At 39.4% G+C, this 25,118-nt stretch overlaps 1 protein-coding gene across 13 annotated transcripts in view; it reads right to left on the bottom strand.

Annotated features, from left to right (window-relative positions):
* MLIP (muscular LMNA interacting protein) overlaps positions 1-25,118 on the bottom strand; it is a 213,087-nt gene that overhangs the window by 29,527 nt on the left and 158,442 nt on the right. For 11 of the 13 annotated variants that reach the window (XM_090033925.1, XM_090033893.1, XM_090033883.1 and 8 more), the window contains 3 exons: positions 19,265-19,309; positions 10,454-10,579; positions 4,574-4,762 (listed from right to left, as the gene is read on the bottom strand). In XM_090033925.1, coding sequence (XP_089890051.1) covers positions 4,574-4,762; positions 10,454-10,579; positions 19,265-19,309 — 360 coding nt within the window. The remainder of the gene's footprint in view (positions 1-4,573; positions 4,763-10,453; positions 10,580-19,264; positions 19,310-25,118) is intronic. The other 2 variants (XM_090033935.1, XM_090033944.1) reach the window with 1 other exon arrangement.

The raw sequence follows: 25,118 nt of genomic DNA, 5'->3' as shown, positions 1-25,118 counted from the left end.
CAGTTAATGGGATACTGTAATAGGAAGGACAGATAGGCCATAGAGTTATGGCTGTATATATAAACTGTCCCTAAAAGATTGCACAGTCTAGTGAGATAAAAGTCCTGAAAGGAAAGAACTGCACAGTGGAATACAAAATCCCAAGCTGCAGAAATGAAAATAAAAACATAAGGCTATACTACCACTCTCTGGCTCAGGAGGTGTGTATTGGTTGCATAACATTAGCGAGATCAAAAAAGCAGAAAAGTCTCACACAGCATAATAATAGGAAAAGCTTCAACAGCTCCCACCCCCTCCAAAAAACCCTGAAAATAGTCAAAACTTACAGAAACAATTTCTTTTCACTAAATATTTGCATTTTTAACAGATAGTTCTAGAACACAAAAAGGGAGCTTATTCTCAGCCTAATCTAAATAACAGAGGCATCATTCAAGAACTAACATTAAATAAGTACTTAAATAAGACACCTGATACAAATAGAAAGTGTTGTTATAGAACTCCACTCCACTGTACTTTGGCCTGCTACATCCCTTGTATATCAATCCTATTTACTTCTGATGGTTATGTCAGTGGGATGCTCTTCTCCATAAGGAAAGTTCTCTTGCTGGCTGTTTTTGGCAAGAATCCATCCACAAATCACTTTTTATGTGGCTTGTACCTGTCAGTCTTAATTGGCTATCTTTCATTTATTCTATATATTATTACAGTCAATTGAAAGGTTGCTTTAAGGGATAGATCCCAATTTATTTGAATTTAAAACATAGAAAATAAAACTTCCTTATGAATGTCTGGCGTGAACATAGGACTGGTACAATAATATGGGTATCTCTAAATATTGCCAATATTTTCAAAGCCAGGTAGTTAAAGTTACACACTAGTTGAGCTTCCAATTAAAAATGGCCTGACTTTCAGAAGTGGTGAAAACCCACAAATCATTGTGAAGTCATACAGGCATTGAAATGTATTCAGCATCTTTGAAAACTAAATGATATTTATTAAAATACCTACATGGATTTAAGAACCTAACTTTGCAAATGTTTGTCTACATAACTAGTCACTGTCCACTTTGTAGATCCTCATGAACATGGAAATATTCTAGCTTTTAATTTGTATCCCATCTGCAGAGTTGCATAACAGGTGAAATGCCTACAAGAGACAAGTATTTTTAAATAACAGAATTTGTGGAAGCATTGATGGAAGCAGCCATATACATTTCTAGTTAATTATGTAAAAACTGTAGTTTGGATCTTTGTGGTAAGTTAGAAAATTCTCTTTATCACCGAAGTTCAGTGAAATTGTACTATATTCTTACAATGTGGTATATTCAGTGCCAGATTTAGGCACAAACTAAGTAACCTACAGCTTAGGGCCTTACATTATGAGAGGCCTCTAAATAAGGGGAAAAAATACAGTTAACCTCCCAAATACAGCATGCTCAAGACCGAGCATGTGCCAGAAATTTGAAAGCCGTTTTTTTAAACCAACACTGCAGCTGGTCACGGAGCTGAGGAGCTGCAGGAGGATTGTGGCAGCCAGTCTGGAATCACCAGCCACATGCAGAGCAGTGGCATGAGGTGCTTAATGGAGGTGGCAGCAGCCACATGCAAGCTTCCCCCACCTATTCCATTTTGGCCGGGCAGGAGTGGTGGCTCGTCCCAAAGCGGTGGGGGAAGTACCAGATTTTTTTGGTAATGCTATGGGGCCTCTTAAGCTTGACGTAGCTTAGGGCCCCAGCATGTCATAATCTGGCCCTGGGTGTATTTATTTCAGATCTATAGAAACATTACTCAGACATTTACTTGTAAGGGAAATAATGGGAAATAGAGGCACTTGTATCAGTTCTTAATTATATCAGTTCTTAATTCTTTAGTATCTGGGGCCCCTCCTCCTTTTCAAAGACCTGGTTTCTTTACATGGGCTACAGATGTCTTTGCTGTTTATTAGTGGCAGAAAAATCCCACTTTAGAAAAAATTACTCTTTGTCTATTGCCATCTGAATCAGTCTTAAAAAAAAAAGAAAATCTTGAGCCAGTGGAAAATAACTCATCATAATATTATCACTGAATTAAATTATCAGACAGGGTTAATAAAAAAAAATTAGTAAACAAAAACCACCATAGAGGAAATCTTTCATATTTGTTTGGAGTGCCAAAGGGTGAATGGAAATCTGCTTTCTAATTTTGTAAAAATCCAAATAAATACATAGACATTAATTAGGTGTGATTGGATCTCAGGAATTAGTTTCCCTAAAAGAAGGAACTATGGTGCAACATAAAGAAAAAGCTCCCACATCCTTTTTTCCAGCAAGTTGCTTTCATATATTCAACATATGGTATGTCTCAGGACAATTTGATGCTGAGATCATTTAAGTACCTAACAGATTCCATGCCAGCCAGTGAGAAGATGAGAAGGAGCAAGGGTGCCATACATTTAGCCCCAAGCAGGGGCTGGGCACACTCATAGGCTCCAGTTCTGTAAGCACTGAAATACATACTTCAAACATACAAGTAGTCTCTTTGTTTTAAACAGGACTACTAAACTGAGCAAAGTTAGGCACAAGTGAGGAGGGGGTGAGTAGGGTCGGTGGGGAAAGAAATGAGGGGGGGCAAGGGGAAGAAGAGCATGGGGAGGGAGCCAGGACTAGAGGAGGGAAAGATTGAGGAAGGTTGGGGGAAAAGCAGGTGGATGGCAAGTTGCCAGGCTGCTGCCCACTCCACTACTTGAATTGCCCCCGCCCCCTCTGAACCTCCAACTCCTGAATCATCCCCTTCACTCCCAAATCTCTTCCATGCCAATCCACCCTGACACCTGGACATTGCCCTACTGCTTCAAACACCTCTTCTGCTCCCCCACTGCCTCCCCCAATAGTTTCTTCTGCACCGCACTGGCCCCTCCACCCCTGGCTCTCTGTCCTGCCACCTTGATCAGTTTGAGTGGCAGCAGGCTGGAGGGGTTCTCCTGTCCTGGCCACTCCCAGGTCCCCTGCAGACTGAACCAGGGTGGAGGGATCAACTAAGGGAGGCAATTCAGGGAACAATGGGAGAGTAAGTAGGGGGGCCGATTTGGGGGCTAGGGAGGTAGGAGAAGTCATTCAGGGGGCTAGGAGGTGATTCAAGTAGCATGGGAAGAGTTCCTTCCCCCTTTGCTCCCTGGCCTATGCTGCAGCTGGAGAACCTGCAACCAGGGCAGGCACAGAGCAGCCTTGCAGCCCCTAGCCACACCACTGTTCACCAGCCCTCCAGCAGCAGGTCCGAGCAGTACATGTTAGAGAGGGTATTAACACTTTACATACCACTGTGCTAATGTGCTTAGCAAGACTGTGCTAATGCTAACACTGACTAACATTACTTACAATTAGTACTTAATAACTATAACATGTAATCTTACCCTAAGGCTAGGGACACACATTACAAATAAACCAGTTTAGGTGATCAGGAACTGGCTTAAACCTGTAACAGAATAGATGTTCAGTGCACATAACCCAGTTTGAGAATGGCTGAAACTGGTTTGAGATAAACCTGGTTGAATGTAGTATCAGACTTAACTGATTTGGCTCAAACTGGTTTATGCAGTGTCTGTCCAAAACCCCTTGTTGGTTTCAATTAAACCAGACTCCCCCAGCATCCTGGCATGCTCTCTGGGCTTGGTGGGTCTCTCTGCTCCACATCAGGGCTGGCCCCTCCTCTCTGCTCCCTGGCTGCAGCTTTGGCAGTCTCTGCAGCCTGGCTTCTGCTTCCCCCACACCCTCCTGCTAAGCAGGTATTCCCCCATCCCTCACAGACACCTCTCAGTATTAGCTATCAGGCCACATGGTAAACTGTGGCACACAGGACAAAGGCAGAATCAGTTTCCCCGATTTCTGCTAATTTCCCCGATTTCTTAATGGGATGATAAACATTGAGTTAGAGGTGATAAACATTCCCTGCTGGGCTGCTCAGTAGTGGGGGTGGGGGGAAACCCTCCCTAATCACAGCATCCTGCCTGGTCCTGGCCACACCCCCTCAGCTCAGCTCTGTGCAAGGGAAGGGACAGCTGCTGTAGTGCCCCCCAGCTTCTAGCCTGAGCCACTGCAGGCATGTGCCCACATTTCTGGGATATCTGTCTGGTTACAAAACTGATTTAGCCCAGCCAGGTTAAACTAACCTGAAAAGATTGAATCAATTCAGGCTGAGGCTTTTTGAATGTCTGTCCGTAGCCTAAAAGTTTAGAGGATTTGGGCCGCACTCCATGAATGCAAGAAGTGTGAGGTTCTTGCGCCTGCAGAGAACTAGAAACCCCAGAAGTGATGGAGAAAGAAGAAGACCATTATCCTGTTCATTACACACATTTGCAAAAACAACCTTTGGTGGAATGGACAATACAAGTTCTAGTGTATGAAAAGGTAATGATGCAGATATTATGTCTACTAACTCCAGGTGGTATTGTACCTGAGGCACATATCTCTCAGGGATCCCACTAGGAAAGTGACTTAAAAAGCCACTATTGAATTCCATCTACTTTTAAGTTTATTTTTAACATTAAAAAAGTTGTATTAATCATATCAGTATTACACATGAAAACAGAGAATGCTCACCTTATTATACAAACTGTTGTGACTGTAAGGACTATAAGAATTCTCAGGAACATCACAAAGGATGCAAGACAAATGACTGAAGGGTCCAGGGGTTAGAGAGTCAGCATGGGAGATAGACTGTGGATGTAATGAGGACTGAGTTGGAGGGATCGGTTTAGTCAGATACAGAAGGTGGCGGGGAGCAGTGTCCTAGAGAAAAGAGAATTTTGTTAGTGGGGGGTGGGGAAAAGCCTTGTATAGAAACTTGCACTCTCTTCTCAGGCCTTGCTTACATTAGAAAAATGCACTGGCAGAGCTATATTGGTAAACTCTCCTAGGGTAGACAAAGGTTAGCCTATTAGAATGAAAGAGGAAAGATAAGAGGAAAAATTGCGGGATTGGCATGTACACAAATCAACCTTCTAATTGTAGTTTAGTGAAGGCTGAATGCACCACTGATTTTCTGCCACTGATTCAGTTATGCAATCCCAGGATAACTGTTCAGACATACTTTGCAATGCCCTCGGACAAACTATTAGTACATATAATTCCATGAATCTTTTTAGGATTTAACCCAGGATAAAGGACATGGACATCTGAACAACTGCACTTTATCCAAGGATAAATTTCCCCTGGGACAAATTTCCCCTGTGTTCATAGCAAAGGTTTCAAAATGAATGTCATCCTCATCAACACCACTTCACAGGGTCAAACAGGCAGGCTTGAAAAGAAGTTTAGAGAAAAAAAAATCAATCAAATGGCACAATTAATTATTATCTACTCTAACTGTTTTTTTTAGGTTTTACCACTAACACATATTGTCACTTCAGGGATCTTGTAGGTGTAGGAGAATGATGGCAGAATGACTTTGGAGAGATGGTAAGTTTGTAAGAGAAGAATACTAAAACTAGGAGAACAAATTGAATGATGGTGCTGCTTAAAAAGTGAGTAGCTACTTCTAAAACTCTGATTTCTATGATAAAGGAGGAAGGACAAAGGCAGTAGAAATTTGCAATTATATCATGCATAATCTTGCAGGATTCCATCTCACATAAGCAAGGGAACGTGAGTCAGAGAGCCTAAGCAAAGAAATATCATCATTGGCTATCTAAAAAGAAGTTGATTGAAAAAAGAAATCAAAGCCTTGATTGATAGGAGCACTGAGAGGAGGGTCATCCATAAAAAATGTGAAGGAAGCATTTAGATTTTGTATTCCCCTTTTGACTTTCAACAATATTATAGTAGTAGCCATTGGGAAGAAAAAAGATGAGTTGGTCAAGTGGTCTACTTAGATAAGGTTTTAGATCAAAGAATTATCCACTAAATATATTTAAGTATTGATTTTTTAAAAAAATTCAAGTATTTTAAAGAATAAATGTTTGGGATTTAGTCCATTATGTTAAATGGAGTCATAGTAGTAATATTGTTATGTATGTGTCTGAAAACTTTGTAGAATTACTCTTCTGATTAATAAGTTATTCTATGATTTCCATGGAATTATGCCAATTTACACCAGCTTCTGCTGTGGCACTTAGTCACTATTCTCCATCATCCCTGGACTTCTTTTCCTTTCTCTATACAAATAAAATCCATTTCTTTCTGATAAACTCATTAATCTATTTGAGCAGAACCTAATTAATGCATGGTGTTTCTCACTAGAGCAAGACTTTATAAATATCACTGAAAAATTATAAGCCTTTTACAACAAATTTATATTTCACAATTCATGACAAATATTTATTTTAATCATTTTAAAATATACCGAAAACTCTTTTTACATAAAGAAATAAAATATATTTATTATGAAATAAACTTTTCCTTTTGTCAGTCAGAAGCCTATTTATTAAATGAAAAAAATATTTGTTCTTTAGCGGAGTCTTATTCTGGCTCTTGTTATAGCAGTCAGATTTTTGTACTGTTTTATTACTTTCCCAAAATTTCAGTAATACTACTCTAAACAGATATCAGTTAGAGATCTGCAAAAGATTGCATACAAATATAATTTGTTTTTTGTTGTTATGCAGGATGAAAAAATACCAAATCTCTTACTAGAAGTCATGGGAGGTGGGGATAAATAACTCAGAATATTTCCCAAGTAATATGTCTTGACAAAGGCCTGGCCTAGATGACCTCATGAGCTCCCTTCCAGCCCTATTTTTCTATGATCCAATGTCAGCTGGAGATATATTAATGATACTGTGCCATCTTATCTTTGAAACCAGATGCACTCAACCATCATAGAAATCTTTGACTTTCAAGACAAGTATATTCTGCATGTATGCTTAGCAGTGATCTGACAATTCCTACTATCAAAGGTAGGCCAACACTGGATGCTTCTGAACATTATAGTTATATCATTTAAACCTAGGAAATTGTTTTATAGTTTTGGAACAAAAATAAAAATTGGTAAGTGTGACACTTTCTTTTTTTTTTGTACTTATACAAGCCTATCAACAGATGGAGGTAAGTACACAACAAAATACAGCATCATCACAAATAGAATTTATATATGTGTACAATTTACTAAAATGCCATAAATTAATTTAGTCAACATGGCTAATCTTCAATGTCAGAAAAATGCAAGAGACAAAAACAAAATCCAGCCTGTCTTTGTTTTAAGATACAGAATTTCTTTACTTTATCAAAAATACTGTGCCACACAAGATGAAATTCATGGGTAGGATCAGCTATCAGATGAGTGGAGTTGGAAGCAAAGATAGGGAAGGAGATAAGATAGCCTAGAGTCATGGAAGATAGATTACAGATTACTTAGAGAAGGTGGATGCTTTCAAGTTGGAAGGGCCAGAGGGAATACACCCTACTATGCTGAAGGAATTGCCTGAGGAAACTTCAGAGCCATGAGCCATACTTTTTAAGAATTCGTGGAGGTTGGGCACGATTGGAAAATGGCAAAAATAGTGCCTAATCCTCCTGACTTGAATTCTAGAAAAGATCATGGAGTAGGTCCTCAAGGAATTTTGTATGAAGCACTAGAGGAAAATAAAATGATCAGGAATAGCCAGCATTGATTCACCAAGAGCAAGTTGTGCCTGACTTCCTTCTATGATAAAGTAACAGGCTCTGTCTACAGGAAGTGGGGGGAGAAGACAGTAGTGAATGTTTTATACCTTGTCTTTAACAAGGCTTTTGACACCATCTCCCATAGCAAATTAATACATTATGGATGAATATGCAGACTAGATGAAAATACTGTAAGGTGGTTATGTAACTAGATGGACAATCATGTTCAGCAAGTAGTCATTAATAGCTCAATGACTAGTTGGGAGAAGGTATCAAGCAGGGTTCCCCAGGGGTTTGTTCTGGGGTTGGCGTTATTTAATATTAATGACTTGGGATTAAGTGCATGCTTAAATAATATGTAGATGACACCAAATTGGATGGAATTGCAGACACTCTGGAGGGAAGGACTAGGATACAGAAGAACCTGGATAAACTAGAGAAATCATCCACAATCAATCAGATGAAATTCAACAAACACAAATGTGAAGTCCTACGCTTGGGATGGAATAACTGCATGCACAAATAGAGACTGAAAAATAACTAGCAAGGTAGCAGTACTGCAGAGAAGGACCAGGAGGTTATAATAGACCATAAGCTGAATATTAGACTGTAACAGCACGCTCTTGTTGCAAACAAAAGACAATCCAGTCTACTGGATTGTATTAACAGGAGTCTCTTGCATAGCAGGAGAAGTGATTCTTTTACTCTGTTCAGCACTGGTGAGATCTCGCCTAAAGAACTGTGTCTAGTTTTGGGGCCACATTTCAAGAAAGGTGTGAACAGATTGGAAAGAGTCTGGCAATGAGCAAAAAAAAAAAAATGATTTGGTGCCTGGAAAACATGATTTACAAGGAAAGCCTGAAAGAATTAGGTTTATTTAATCTGGAGAATAGAAAACTGAAGGTGTTCTGATAACAGTTTTTAAATACCTGAAGGGCAATTATAGATTGACTACAAGACTAGTAAAAAGTTGCAGCAGAGGAAATTTATGTTGGATATTAGAAAGAACTTGCTGACTATGAGGGTGGTCAGGAATTGGAACAGGCTATCCAGGGAGTGTCCATCACTGGAAATCTTCAAGGAGAGGTTAAACAGACACTAGGTTGGGCTGCTTTAAATCAAGGATGAGCTTGCCTTCAGCAAACTGATTAATTTAGGTTTAAATTACACCTGTTCATCATGACCTCATTGTCCATGTCCATGTCCATGTCCTCATTGGATTTTTCTTGAACAATATTTCTCATTCAGTGCATAATGTCAACCCCAACCTCTCCAAGGGCTTAGAAAAGATGATGATGTAGGAGGTCAAAAGGCGTATGATAACGTGATTATACCATTTTTATTATGATGACTTAAAAGCAATTTTTGCTTCCATTATCAAACATATCACTTAGAGTAATATCCTTAAGACCACTTCATAATGATTACTTATTCTTTCTGAGGCATTTGTTAGTTGTAGATAAACTGTCTCAGAGTAACTCAATGTATGTGATTTTTATTTTAATTCTTTCATTCCTCCCCATTAGGCTAATTCCATTGACCTTCCCAATAAAGATGTCTTGGTGTAAATGAACACTAAATGTATTTGTAATAACAATGGGCTCCAAATCCTGTCTGTGTAGCGCTAGATTTTAGTGCCTCTTTAGAAGAGAGGACTTGGCACCTAATCCCCAGATATAACCACCCTAATGTCAATTATTGTTATATAATCTTGTATGTGATGTGCTATAAGGGTTCATCTACACATTGCTCTATGCTGATGTTATTACTTCACTGCGCTTAGTACTGCCTTTTGGAAGGACAGTAACTGCCCATACTGCACCGTATATAATTTTTAAAATATTATACATTGCAACAAGATACAGTACTGCACTGGCTAGCTCTACTGTTGATGGTCAAAAACACACAGTCCTAATATGATTAAAAAATGGATGATATACAGATATTTCAGAATAACTATGATCGCAATTGTATGTAGTACAGGTCTGTATTTCCTTATCCAAATGCCAAATCAGACAAAAATAATACATCATATAAATTGGTTCAGTTTTAATAGTAAACTATTTAAGTAAAAAAAAAAAGAGGGAAATGCAAATGGTGCCAGTGAGCTAGATCCAATAAAACCCTAATGTGCACAAATCAAGATTTAGGCAGGATTGTGGAATCTAAGTTCAGAGTTAAGATCTAAAATGTCTGCTCATCAGGCATCAAACATGGCAGTATCTGAAATCATGAGGAAACTACCTGTTTGCTTCTACAGTTCCTTAGGCACCTGGGCTAGGGACAGATGTTACACATAAACCTGTGATCAGAAACTGGTTTAAACCTGTAACAGAATAAACATTCAATACACATAAACCAGTTTCAAAATGACTGAAACTGGCTTAAGATAAACCTGGTTGAATGCACTATCAGACTTAACTGATCTGGGTCCAACTGCTTTGTTTATGCAATATCTGCCCCACACCGCTTCCTGGTTTAAGTTAAAACAGAGTTCCCCAGCATCCCAGATGCTTTGCAGCCCTGGGCTGGGCTCTCTGCTCCAGAAAACAGGCTGGCCCCCCCGTCCCTTGTTTAGCCAGAGCTCGGGGGCAGAATGCATGCCCAGCAGAGTCTGCCTGGCACGAACTCTCGAGGAAAGAATGCTAGGTTCTGGATTCCACTGTATAAGCAACCTTGCTACCCAGCTCTGGCTTTGGGGTTCACCCTAGGAGTTAGGTGCCTAGATCCTATATTGGATTTCACCCAATTCTTTACTATTTCTTTTCTGAAAATAAAAGAATTTGGCCAAAATAATAGATCAAGATTCAATTAATCAGCTTACATGGGAATGACAACCACCAAAGGCCCTTCAGAATGATGTTTAATTAGAAAACTTACCTGTTCAATATCTGGGTCTCTGCTTTCTTCAAGATATTTTTTGAAAGGATTTGGTTGATATGGTTCCTCTTTTTTTAACAAGATTTTTGTTTTCACTGGTGCTGGACGAATGACACCAGGTTTTGTCTAGAACCACAGCAAGTCATGGGAAGAAAAAGACAGAGATTAATACAATTTAAGTAGCAATAATCTATAGATCCTATTTGGTTAAGCGTTCAGGAGTAGAGAAAGGTAGTTAGCCACGTTTGTCAGAAGTCAAACATAGTGGTACCCTGCTAGTTTCTGAAGTGCCACCCTGCCTTATCTTCAACTTCAGACCAACACAGCTAAGTATTTCTCTCTAGATGCTATTTGCTAGCTAGACCAGTTCTAGTATTATAGAAGCTATTATATTTCAAAGATTTCATTTAAAAAATTCAATCACAAAAAATGATTCCATTTTCTTATTGACTGGCCTTGTATTTTATTTCAAAATACAGAAAAAATGTGACATCAACTATTTTTGTAGCACAGAAACCTCTTCATTAAGATCCATTTGTTATCAGCACAAAAATAGAAGCTAGCCTGTCAAACTGTTGTTTGTGCAACCTTTTGCTAGCTGTTCAACTGCATCCTAATGACTTAATCAAGTCACAGTTTATGCATAGCCACATGTCTCTTTACACATAGCAAATTCCATTCTGAAGTTTTCAAAAAGGCGACTGAAAAATAAACAACAAAAAGGCCAACTGGTGATGTAGGTATCTTTACTGATACCCAGGCACTACCATATGGAAATAAAGCACTTTTTAGTAAGCCAAAACTTAAATTCCAGACAAATATCATGTGAGATATCCAAACATACCAGATATTAATTTAAAACAGATGAATAACGGAATCTTGGCATCCATTGGCACAGATGTAATTAGAACCCTCATTGCTAATACTGCAATATAGTCACTCTTCAATCATAGGGGAGAAATGAAGAAAGAAATGAGTGGGAAAGGATATTCACACGCTTCCCAAGGTGGGGTTCCTGGCTGCAAAACAAGACTCCTGACCATGGAAACAACTGAAATCTGGTTTCACTCCATATCACAGAGACAGACAGAAAGCCTCAACAGACTAGTCAGCGGTCCAAAGGGCAGGACTTTACCCTAGGAGTTAGGAAGCATGGGTTGAAAACCCTGCTCTGAATTGGGCAGATCTGAGGCTCAAACTCCCACAGGAGTGCCTGATAAATATGTTTCTGTGAAAAGTTTTGATTTTCTGGCAAAAGTCTTTTTGTCAAAATTGCTGACCAGCTCCTCCATTAGGAACTATTGCCCATTTCTAATGTTTGGGCTCCACTATCTCCATTTCAATTTGGCCAGAATTATCGTATGATGATCCACACAGAGAAGAGTCAAAACTGCAGGGTACATAGTAGCTAAAATAAAATCATCTAAGAATCCAAGATGAAGGAGTAATTCTTCCATCCTTATGGGTAAATGCCATCAGATCTAGAGATTAACTGTTCTCAGGAACTGGTCTTGGACTGTACAGTGAATTCACCCAGGAACTAAGAAAAAACACGAAGTTCCCCAACTTCAGTTCAAAGAACAATCTTCAAACTTGCCTTTTCTAACAAACACAGAGCTGTCTGTAGATAAAAAAAAAAAAAAGAGAAAAAGTTCTTTTTTATGTTCCTCTCTTCCAACCTCCCCCCTCAAAAAAACCCAAACCAAAATCCATAGGTTAAAATAGTTTTAAAAGTTTCACTGTTCAAACATGTACTGGTAGGGCAAAGTCAAGCTCTCAGAAGTTAGGAAACACTAGAATTAAGGCTGCTTGTGCATTTATTTGCCCTACCACTGTGCCAGTCTCAGTCTTGCCTCTTTCCCACTCCAGTACCATGCCCATCCTATTGGCCTCAACTACTCCAGTCTCCATTAATCAGTTATCTAATCCCAGTCCCAGTCTGTATAGAAAGTCCTCTTGACTTCCTATCCTTGTCCCTTCTCACTCCCAGCCCCTGTCACATTTTTCCAGACATTTCTAGCACACCACCAAGTGCCTGGCTCCTGACCCTAGTCTCTTTCCCCAGTCAGTCTCAGTTTCCCTTCTTCCTGGCTCTTGCTTTCATCTCTTCCCCATCTGATTCATTCAGCCCTGACCTGTAGTCACTGAGGTGAGAATTAGGCTGCTTCTTTAACACTGCTTGGACACAATAATGGTAACAATAAGAGCACAGAAGATAAAAGGTTCTTGCTCCCACCTGACATGCCAAAGCTCAGTCTCCTACAGGAGCATGCAGTTGCAGCTGCACAGAAAGTCCTGCTTCACTCCACACTTTGGCACGCTTAGTGCAAACAGAATCTTCAGGGAATTTAGCTCCAAGAATCAAAATTTCTGCTTGTTACCAGCTAACCACAATTTTTCTAAGAGTTGTAACTTGGGTGGGTTTTTATGGGAACAGCAAAATTTTTTTCCCTTGCAAAAAACCCCCAGTCCCTGCTAATTTTCAAGTCCCGGATACAAAGGATGGGCATAATTGTACTTTTCAACAAAAAGGCTGCTAGAGAGTTTTAGCTGACAACAATCTCAACTTATAGTAGATAACCCATATGAAAAATTTTACCTCAAAAGAGTGAGTATTGGCAAAGTTCTAAGCAACTGAAAAATGGTAACCCTAATTTTATTTGGTAACCCTAATTATACATGGTGGATGCATCTACATGTGCACTTTACTGCAGACTTGATGAATTAGTTCTACAGCAAAGTTTCACTGTTCACACATGTACCGGTATTAGGGTGCAGTAAATTAATTAATTCCACCATAAAAGAGTACTGTTGGAGACAGTGCTACCTCATGGCAGAGTAATTAACTGCAATCAAATGCTTGTGTGGATGGTGACTCCCCCACCGCAGATGCAAACTGCACCGTATCAGTCCAGCCAGCCAGGGGCCAGACCAGATTATCTTTGGTATTATTTTAATTAAACATACTACCAGTCTAGATAGCATCATATTTTCCAGTTTTTTAAAAAACAAACAATGGATGAGTAGGCAGAGAACAGAAATGGGAAGTAAATGTGTATTCTTGGTGAAAGCTGAGTGTTAGGGAGCTTTGGGGCTCTATGTTGTAATTACAGTTTTCAAATTACTAAGCCATGGCCTTGTCTAATATGGCTACAAAGAACAGACTAAGTACCCATCTGATATTTGTTGGAGACATGTATATTTATAACCTTAAGGCTGTTCCTGAATTGTTTTATAGGTACAGCTCATAGGAGCAATTTGCATAAAGAAAATCAGATAGATGGAGTCATGGCTTCCAGTACCCTTACAGCAGCATGTGAAGCAGCATACAGACAACCAATGCTCTGTAGGATTTTCTACAAAGCCTTAAGTAACATGATGAAGATACTGTGCTATCTCATTATTACCAACAATATAACTAGGTAGTTGTCTTTGAAAAAAAAGTTTAAGAGTATTTAGAATGTGGAACAAGGTTGAGAACTAAAGTAGAAAGACTTTTAAAAAATCAAAGAAATAGACAAACTGTGAACTCAATTTTAATGGAGGGTGGTTTAAAGCTGGTATGAGTAAAATGTTTAAAATTAGAATGGTTAGAAAATTTTCTAACAGTTAGAAAACTAACTTCTAAACAATTCATTTGAGATTGCTAGACTGGGAAATAAATGCAGCAACCTTGCTGTGTAATTTTAAATGCTTGTTTCATTAATTTTAAGTTTGCATCAAATTGACACCCATGGGTGCCCATCCCTGACATTAGACATATAATACAATATTTTTTTTTAAAACTGAAAAAAAAAAAACCATAACAAAAACCTCTTTGCCTCCCCTTAGTCACTTCCACAAAACACCAACTGTTCCTTACCTCCAGCTCAGAAGTCACCCAGGAGCCCTGCTGCCCAAGAGCTCCTCTCTGTGGCTCTCAGGGCTAGATTCCCTGAGCAGCTCAGGCCCTGGGCTTACATGCTTCAAGCCTGGCCGCCTTCTGGTAAGTCACTTGCTAATTGGCCCCTGCCACACCTAAGGGCTGCTTCTCAGGCAGCCTCTTCACCTCCAAAAATGACAGGCATGCTAAGAGCCCCGTCACAATCACTCAGTGCCATCCTCCCCCCACACTCCACCCCATCACCCCCCAAGTGGCTGGAGAGGATTTGCAAGGGAAGACTTGTCCTTTCAACAAAAAGTTAAATACATAAGAAATAAAAACAAAGACAAGATCAAGGTGGTATAGCTGTCACAGAGCCATTACCGTACAGACAGCAGGACCCATGGTCCTACACAACTGTGTAACTATATAATTAGTAGCCTATTGAGCTACCTCAGATCATCAAGGATAAGCTGTCTTTACATATGAAACAGCCTACAAAAGCGTGCTGTAGGAATGCTTTTAGAGCTGCATTTTCTAAACAGCATTGACTTCAAGTGCACCCAGTTAGATGAGTCATACCTGCCAACTGTCTGACACATATCAACTAGCAATCAGATTTGAAACACATTATTAGCTACCTGCAAAGTTAAACAAAATCATTGCTTCAAAAAGGAGAACCTGTACTCTTCTTTCACTAGCAGGAAAGACAATAAAGTCCCTGTAAGCAAGCTGAGATTCAGCTTTCCCACACTAATCTGAATCACAATGCTGTCACAAAAAATTCAAAAGATTGTTATTGTGTGGTAACAGCAAGCATTATAGATGAATAATAAAGTGTTAACTGAAAGAGAGGCAGGTATATGTTCGCCTCACTTTTTGTTACATTTAGAGTAGTTCCCAGTAGCCTTCTCAGCTTAGAGGCTGCTTCTTTATCAGGAATGAAATGGGGCTGCCGTTAGTAAATCTGATCCCAGCAAGACCTAGTTTTTATCTCTCAGTTCCTATGAGATGACAGCTGAGTACTTCTGGGCCCTACTTTCCTATAGCTCAGGGCATGGGCTTGTTATAATTGTGCTGAGCCCTTCTCTGGTTCCCTTCCTGTCACCGGGCCATTTCTGCCAAAGGTCAAGTGGAAGGGCAAGCATACTGCTCACCACACAGACTAACTCCTATGACTTTGCAGTAGTAGTCTTGAAAGCAACAACAGGTGCATCTACATGTGTAAATAATGGGGTTAAATTTTCTAAGCAGAAAAGTCAAGCACATAAACTTGCACCTGGGCATGCATCTGAATGTGTGTTCATAGGCAGCAAATTTGCTCCCAACAGGAGTAATTCAGTCCAGCGCTTCTCCTGCCTTGCTCTTCCCCACTGCAGCAGCCAGGAGGAGCTCCAGCCTCCCCCCCCAGTGCCAGCCCCAGACTAGTAGTAGGAACAGGGCCCCGTCCCAATCTCCATGGGCCAGGAAGAGCTGTCCCACCTCTGCTCCTGATATCCATGTGGTGGAGAGAGTGGTCTTGGCTCTGGGGGAAGCTGTCCTGCAGCTGAGACATCTCCCCCTACCCCACGGAGACTGGGGCTTAGCCAGGCAGCAGTGGCTTTCAGTCAGGGTCTACATGTATGCTTTTACTTTTACATCATCCTTCAAAAGATCAAGGAATGAAACAGTAATTTACTTCAGATTTTGTGCCATTAATGTGCCGTTTTTCTAGTACCTGTGTGTATTGGTACTAGCAAACAGTGTATTAGACTAATTTAATGCACAGTAATTGACATGCACATGTAAATACTGATGCTTTACTATGCATTAAATTAGTCTAATGCACAGTACAGCATCTTGTATAGATGCACCCAACATAATTTATTGATGCGTGACAGGAATGTCTTTTCATTGTTGCTTTGGGTCCATTTGTCTCTTCAACCCACATTTCCAAATCTAACTACAAAAGAGAATTAACACCATTGCAAAATTCTCTTCTTCTTTTCATGCTGTTATTTATTTCACTTGAGATATCACCAGAAGATACAGATTGTTTTTCTTTCCATTGCAATTTACTTGACAAATAGCAATCACTGAGGTGTGCTGTCCTTTTCACAGATACCATCTGTCTTCAGTTATTCCATTTAGAACCTCCTTCATAGTGTTAGGAGCCAGATCCTAACCTCTGTTCTGGCTCCTCTTCCCTAAACATTCCTTACAGCATAATCCCCGGTGCTTTGCCTAGTCAACTTTTCCCTACTATTCTTCTTCTGCCATGAGCTATTTTTCATGGGGTAATAGGAGTGCCATTGAAGCCATTTATACATTTTAATGTGCCATTATAAAGATCTTAAATTTATAAATGCAATAAAACATTCCATGGTATGAATCCAAGTATAATAATTTTCTCACTTACTGCACTTGAAGACATGAAGGCAAATACCAAGTGTAAAAATAATTTATATTATTTTGGCTACATAGTAAATTATTCACATATATCTGTAAAGACCTAAGAAAAGGACAATTATTTTATCTGCTGTTGTGCTGATGGAACAACACAACAGTGTTCAAAGAGTCACCACTACGTAGTGCAGGTTGTTAGTACCTTTGGTCACACACAAACATTTGAATTGCATGAACCCTGTAAAATTTTCAACTACTTTTATATATAAATCATAACTTTTTCAACTAATGCCGCCATTTAGGAAACAGGAAGATCTGATCAAGATCAACTGTAACACCTGAGCTTCCATCTACAACGCACAGATGACTCTTGGAGGATATACTCCTTAATAAAGGAACAGCAGTTGGCCTCCAAGTCAGCCGAACATTTACTAAAAAAATGTGCATCACTCCAGCAAAAGTTTCTAAATTTTCTTCACCTACCTTTCCCCCTGCAGTTTCAGCAGTCTAAAGCAGTGGTTCTCAATATTTTTAGACTTGAGGCATCTTTGGATAGACTGGGCAAACCCCTCAGAAAATGACACCTCTTCATTTTTACTTCTTTTTTTTAACTACAGACAAGTAATAGACCGATCCTTTGTTTGAAAGACCTCAGAAAAGCCACAAGAGATCAGAACTTTTTAACACTATAGATTCCCATATGAAAACTCTGGGTTCATCTTGTGAATCATGTTTGTATACCCAGTGCTAACACTGGGTAACATCCTGCAGCACCCCTTAAATGATCTCAAGGCACCCAAGGGTGCCCCAGCACCCTGATTGAGAGTCACTAGCTTAAGAATTTATTCTTTTGCTCTCTCAAATTATTGTGTAGAGTTTCTGTGTGGAATGTTCATATGAGTAATCCCCATTTCTTCCTAAATATAGTGAGAATTCAGTAATGGATAAAGTAATATGATACTGCTGTAAACTAGGCCTACCCAAACATCATTTATCTGCATCTAAATGTCAAACAATCAAGCTGGGCAGAGTACTGGGACACAAATAGATGTGCTGAGCAGGGCCAAGAAGAGGAACCTATGTCCAGTAAACCTGAGGTGTAACTTGGAACGATGAAGTGTTCTACACTACAACCAGCTCTGGCCAGAATTTGGTACATTAAGAGGTTACAGCTTGCTTTGTATCAAAGGGAATTATTGTGACATAACTCTTGAGGTTTAATTGCCAGTCTGCTCATTCAACATTTGATTTAGTTCACAGAATTTGGTGTTCAGCAACTTTGAAACTAAAAATGTTAGTAGCAGTCTAATGCATAGACTTATAATGAATGAATCATAGAAAAATCACTTCAAGGTGTTAAATCGTATGCAGTATAACTCAGGACTGATTGACTGCTTTATATTTACTGAGGCTTCCACACAAGTGTATCATGCAGAACATTATCTACTTTTCTCTTACTCCTTACAAACATATTTGACATATTTTAGCCTTCTGATTTATAATGCCCTCCACCCACATCTAGAATTAATATCACTAACCTGAAAGGATTTGAGTTCTCTGTGAATTGTTAATGCTGAAAACTAATTAGAGATGAGGAAATGTTGGAAGCTCTGCTTTGGATGAATATAAACACTAATGGATATAAACACCAACTGTTCTTCTATTGCTTGTGATTATACATATCCATCTGTCAAACCCTGCCCTTGAATAAATATGGACAATACTGGCAAAAGAAGGATTATAATATATGAACATAAAAGACTTAGAAAAATAAGCATGTGATAGGAACAACCAATGCAATTTGACTTCAGTCATATATACTTCATGTTGCAGGAAGAATGTTGCTATTGCTGGTGATGATGATAACGTGCAATTTTGGTTTTATAGCTATGGCCCTGGACTGGGTCATCATGGGATAATTACTTTTAGCTAGATTGTCAAGTCTAGTCAGAAGTGGCACAATATGAACATTTTGCTGAACATTTTGTCAATCAGCCCCCAGGTAATTGCATGAGCTCAGAGCCATACTGAAAATCTGGTCCTTGTCTTGCTGTAGCTCAGTTCCTTTCCCTACCTGTATACTAAGGATAATAAGATTCCCTTATCTGTTGTAGGGACAAAATATACAAACACTTTGGTTTTGCCTTCAAGTACTAGTTTGGATCTTATTCTCCTCTCACTTTTCACTGGTTAAACTACTCTTGAATTAAACATGTGAAGAGGAGTCCAGAAAACTGAGAAGAAATTTTCAATCAAAAATGAAAGTTTGAATGATTTAAAAATGGCCACCAGGAGGTAATCAGCCTCCAAATTACCAAGATCTCGTTCTATGTAAAATCTTGAAGTCTGTCCTATGTTTACAGCCCATTTGTAGAGTTTGTCAGGCATTTGTAACAAATCCATGTTCAGTATGGAGTATGGTAATATACTGCTTAGTACTTACATGCTAGAGTATGAACTGCAGAATCCTTCAAAGGCTCAAGGAATGAAACAGTTATTTACTTCAGATTTTGTATTTATCAGTATTTTGAAAAACAGCATAACTCAGACATAATGATACATACCAGCTGACTCTCTGTCATTCCAGGTGCTGATAAGTAAAGATTAGCCTGCAAAAAGTAAATATATACCATATTACATAAAGCAACATAAAGCCTTATAAAAGCCACACAAACTGAGACAGAAGAGAAAACTGATTTACAAAAGAGAGAATCCAAAACAAAAACTGTTTTCACAGATTATCAGTGGTTCCTGGATGATGGAAAGAGAAAAGTACATATATCTGTCATTTCACTTGCAGTAATTTTTCTGTTGCTGATTTCTATTGAAAGGAAATAGATAAATGATAGCCCATTTGCCTGTAGAAGTCTTTATGGCAGATGTAATGGTTTCCGTCAACTGAGTAGACATATAAAAGAAAAATAATTATATGCCTAGTTATAACTCATGTGGTAAAGCAGTTCCATAACCCTGGGAGAGGGGAAGAACATGATTTCCCTTTCCTCACTAAAAAACTCTGGTGGCTGGTGCCTACTGAGAATGACTCAGAAACTGGGCAGTTCCGTACTCTTTGGCCTTTCTGAATCATACAAATATGAGTAATACTGCTATTAGTCACATGCAGACTCTGGGCACACTATAATGTGTCTAGCCTCTGAATGTAACCTATTGAGGAGGAAAGTTCCTAGTTCCTTTCCCCACTTGCACAGAGATAGCCACAATTTATCACTCAATCCCGTGGCAAAGATGCAAATAAAGGCAGCATGAAATCTAATGTGTGATTCCCACAAACTCTTCCAGCCATGCCACACAAACATAGCAGGAGGCATGATTGTGGAATTGAGCATTGCATCCCATCATGACTTATCACTAGTGCATCATGATCCTGGGGTCTCCCTGAACCAGCAAGTAGGAAGTTGTGCAGCTAGAAGTCCTGTCAGCTGATGGGTCTTCTAGCCACAGGGACATGCCATGTTCTCACAGCTGAGAGCCCCATTGACTGAGGGAGCTCCCAGCTGCTGGGATGTATCATAAGCTCCTCTTGGCTGGGAGCCCCAACAACAAAGGGCTACCAGCTGCAGTGGTGCATGGTGTGCCCCCACAGCTGGAAGCCCAAGGCTAGCCACATGTTCAATTAATGGCATGATGGGAACGAGCCACAAAACTGTTACACATTTTTTGTGTAATAACTTTGTGGCTTATTCCTTGTTTTATCATGCTATCAATTTCATTAACTTGTATCTGAGTGTAATTAACTGGTTAATCACATCTTAAGTGTACTGTGTGCCAGGCAGCTCAGTGTACAGTAATAGGACTGAAAAAATTCATTGGACAAACTACATTTGCATTGGTGGCTCGAGAGTATGTTCACATGTTATTGAATTTCTTTCACGCACTCACCCTAATCTGCCACTGGATCTTATTGTAAACTTTAAGAAATTGAAAGAGCCCAAGGACTAAGTAATGGGAAATCTGTCAGTATAAACTACTGGAGCCAAATTTTGCTGTCAATTACACTAGTGTAATTTCAAAGTAAATCTGGTTTCAGTGGAGTTGATCCAAATTTACATTGGACTAACAAAAAAGTGTTAAAGAAACTCATTTATTTTCAGACATTGACATGAAATCTTGAGTCTTTTTTATTTGCCTTACATTGTCTTTAGGAAGCAAAGCCTGCAGATTTCTGCCTATTTCTTTTGCCGTAAACACTTTTTATCTATAATCATATTTTGCCTATAGCTCCTTTTTAGCACTTAGGTAAAAGATAAGGCAAAAGCACAGCAATAATCTGCATGTTAATACTCTTCCTATTGATAACTGGAAATCATAATGGCTTGTTTGAAAATAACTGAAGAACCATATGAGAAAATTCTAATATAATAATTCTAATACAATAAAGGGCTTAATCTGTCTGCCTGTCTGTCTGTCCATAATGCTCTTGGAGCACTCAAATTGGTTACTGAAACAACCAGTCAGAGTGCTCCAAGAGCATTACAGACAGAAGGCAGCTGACCGTCGCCACGACAGCAGGGATGGAGGGGACTGAGAGGGGGGCGAGGCCAGCTCCCTGAGGGCAGCAGCAGTGAGGGGTGCTGGCTGATGGGATGATAGAGTAAGGTCCCGTTCCTCCCCTCCTCCACCACTCCTGGGAGGAGGCGGGGGTGCTCTATCCCTGCCTGTCCTCCCTGATCCACTCCCCATGTCATTCCTGATAGACAACTGGCTAGTAGTTAATAACAGAAGATTTTGGAATTCTGTTGCAAAGAAACTGTTACTTTGTCTTTTCTGCAAAAATTGTTTGATCTTTATGACTTCCAAAATCCAAAAAACAAAGCTTCTTCTCGATTGACAGCATTTAATGAAAATAAAATGACCAAGGGAACTAAAATGCCACAGAAAAATGCTTATTTGAAATGTGAATTTGATCTTACACTTCTGTAAACAAGCAATAACTCTGCTAGTCAATGGAGATACACCAGTATAAAATGAAAGTAAGTGGGATTACACTGTGGCCATTAATAAGATTCTAAAACTAATTGCTGAAAATAGTGAGCCAAATTATCAGCTGGTGTTACCTACCATTGTTCCATCAAAGCCAATAAAGCTAGACAGAAGCTGGGGATGTGGGTAAGTTCCATAGCATATTAATAATGGAACAGACGTGTTTCATTGCTGATTCTCCACTACCTTGCTCAATCATGCAATTATTTACATTAATGGGAAGTTATATAAAATGAGTATCAAGTGAAAAAAAAAGGATAGCTGAGAACTGAGACTCTATTCATTTAGTTTCTAATTATGACCAAGTTCTTGTTAAGCCATTATTCAACAGTGTTCCATGCTGCACTTTCAACTGCCCAAATGATTGGTTTTAATGCTAGCTTGGGTTTGGAGCAGTCACGCATTAAGGCTAAAATCCTCCTCTGTCTTCCACCTGCACAGCTATGAATTGCCACTACAGGGTTGGTGAGCCAAGACTGGCTTCTATCCCTGCTCTTGCGGGGGGCAGAAATGGGTTGCAAGGATGGGTAGCTGGGAGGCATAGTGTTAATGGAATGAGGGTGAGTAATGAAATGGGAGGTGGGTGGGGGAACGTTGGTGAAATGAAGGAATTCAACCACTAAAGGAAAAGAAAAAGTAAAAAAAAAAAAGAATTTAAAAAGAAATAAAAAGGAAGTAAATTAAAGAATGCCTCATGTTTTAATAAAAAGGAATTTGGGATTGGTGTGGGGGGATACTGGTCATGCTTCTCAGGGTGACTGGGAGGTGGGAGCAGTGTGGGAAGGCGCTTTTTGGGGAGCTACTCTTCCTGCCATGGGAAGGAAGCTCCAGCTCATGGGGACATGATCCAACATCCTACCTTGTTCTCCCCCACCCCCTAAACTCCAGTCATCCATGTACTGACTGGCTTGAAGGCGCTCTGCTGGCTGTCTGCATGGGGTTGCACCCCTGGGGATGGCAAGGCCCTCAGGCTGGCCATTATCACAGGACACTGCTAGTCAAATGTTATATTCATATAAATACTAATGTTATGTAAAATATGCAAAGGGATTTAGCAGGAAAACAGCTTTTGCTGGGTCTGATTCACTCACCCACAAAGATAATCTATTTTTCTCTTAACCAATGACATATTCAAGACTTCTTTGTATTAAACATTCAACAAAAGATAGCATGCACATAAATAATGATAAGTATATTGTTAAAATACCATGCTAATCCTTCCTAAGTAAAAATGAATTTCAGACAAACAAGTTAAAAGCTACTTCAAAAGAAAGAAACATAATACAGATCTCTTCTAAGAAATTAAAAAATCATCGCTCCAAGAAAGGTCATCAGGCACAAGTCAGAAGGTAGTGAGCATGCTGGATGAGCTCACAGTTTGATATTAATACAACAAATGCCCTTTCAATATTCAGTCCAAGCAGTATATCAGGAAGCTCCTAGCTTTTGTATTGTATTAAGCAGGTTTTCTAACCTAGATCTAATTCTAGATTATATTATGGCCCCTTTTTGCTGTACTAAACAGGCAAAACAAACTACCAGGGAATAAACCTGGTTTCTTGAATACCCCAAAGCTGTGTTAATGGCTCAGCACTGGCCTGTATTGCAGCCATTGTTGCAGGCTACAGAGTTGATAGGGATTGTGAGTTGGTTATTCTCAGGTACCCAGTGGTTTCTAGGAGACCATTGCCATGGAATCTAACTTAGAGCTGCCTTAAGGACAAATGATTAATAATGAGCCCAATCAAAAAGGAGCTTTGGGACTTCTTCATCTTTGTAGTATTAGGGAGTGGATCCTTAGAGAGACAGATTTGTATTGGGGCCTTAAGGGTTTAAAGCCGTTTTAACCTCCACAGCTTCTCTTGAGTCAGAAGCTATGTTATCCTCTGAGGAAAACCCTAAAAGCGATCACTGATTTACAGTAGTAGAAGCATTATACATTGCAGGAAAATGTGAAAAACTCAGCATAGAGAAAGAAACTGCTGTTGAGAAGGGCTATCTAGAGAGGTGTTAGTTAAAATATCATGTCTGAATTGAGGTGTGACTTTAATTCTCAACACATTTGTAAAGGTCATAGAGAAAATGAACCTGACTAACTTTCTGTGTTAAATGGTCACACAAAAGCAATCTCCAAAAATAGCATCTCATTGGGCAGCATTAGTCACTGTATGTCACATGCTGAAAATTCCACTTGGAAAAATGTTGGGCACAGTTTAGTGAGCATAAGGATTACAGTGGTGAGCAATATATGTTATTGTCTTCAAGATACAGACAGCGAGCTTGTTTTTTATATCACTAAAAATTATCTCTTCCAGTCTCCTTCCTAATTAGGCTGAACCAGCACAATCTGTCAAGTAGAATCACAGTCCAAAGCACATAAGAAAAATGCACAACACTTCTTTTGCTACCCATTCCAGAAACAAAATTTTATTGATCAAATAGTGTATTGGTAGCAAGTAGCAATCTTTACTGGTTTTACCTACACTGCTCCTGATCTGTGATTCAAGAGAAAGACTGAGCAATGAATAATGGGCAGGCCTCTCATACAAATAAATGGGTTGTAAGTAAAATAAATCACCAACATTAACTGTTTATACTAATGAGAATGATAATAATATCTGAGTTTAAGGCTTTCATACTTATTAGAACAGATTAATTAACTTAGAGTGGTTATTGTATGTGTGTGCATGTGTGTGTGTGTGTCCATGCTGACACACTTGCCTGTGTATCCACACAACAAGGTAGCTTGTACATATTTAGGGCTAACTTGCATAATCCTAACCCAGTTGCTCTCAACCTTTTTAGACTCAAAGCAGCCCTCAATAGACCCCTCAATAGACTCAAGGAACTCTGTGGAAAAGGTCATCTCTTAAATTTGCACTCATTTTTTGACGACAGAAAAATAATAGAGCAAATAACCTGTTGAAAAGAACTCAGAAAGACCACAGCGGGACAGAATGTTTTTATGCTAAGGATTCTCATTTGAAATCTCTGGGTTTACCTTGTGATAAACATTTGCACACCTAATAATGTCAGAGTTGCTTAGCACCCCATAGCACCCTTGAAAATGATTTCAAGGCATTCTAGGGTGCCATGGAACCCGGTTTAAGAACCATTGTTCTAATAGTGTAGCAGGTGCTGGAAATTTCGGTAAGCCCCAATTTATGGTGTATGGGCAATAACTAAAAGGCATGATATGGCAGTAATGCACATTGGGTGCCTATACATGAGCAGCAAGGCTGCTCCAATGCGCTGTAATTACAGTGTGTCAGAGCAGGCTTGATTAATTGAGTCTGCAGATTCCAGCATCTCATCTTAAAAATGGTTGTGGGGGCACTTTAACTAAAGCTTGGCAAATGAGCAACCCTGCCACCATTTTTAAGTGTGGGGACACTGATACGTGAGATTCTCTGGATG

The sequence above is a fragment of the Crocodylus siamensis genome, chromosome 1, assembly GCF_052110815.1.
Source record: "Crocodylus siamensis isolate JL-2025a chromosome 1, ASM5211081v1, whole genome shotgun sequence".
NCBI lineage: Eukaryota > Metazoa > Chordata > Crocodylia > Crocodylidae > Crocodylus > Crocodylus siamensis.
Note: the sequence above shows the minus strand (reverse complement) of the source record. Positions and strands in the feature narration are given on the sequence as shown.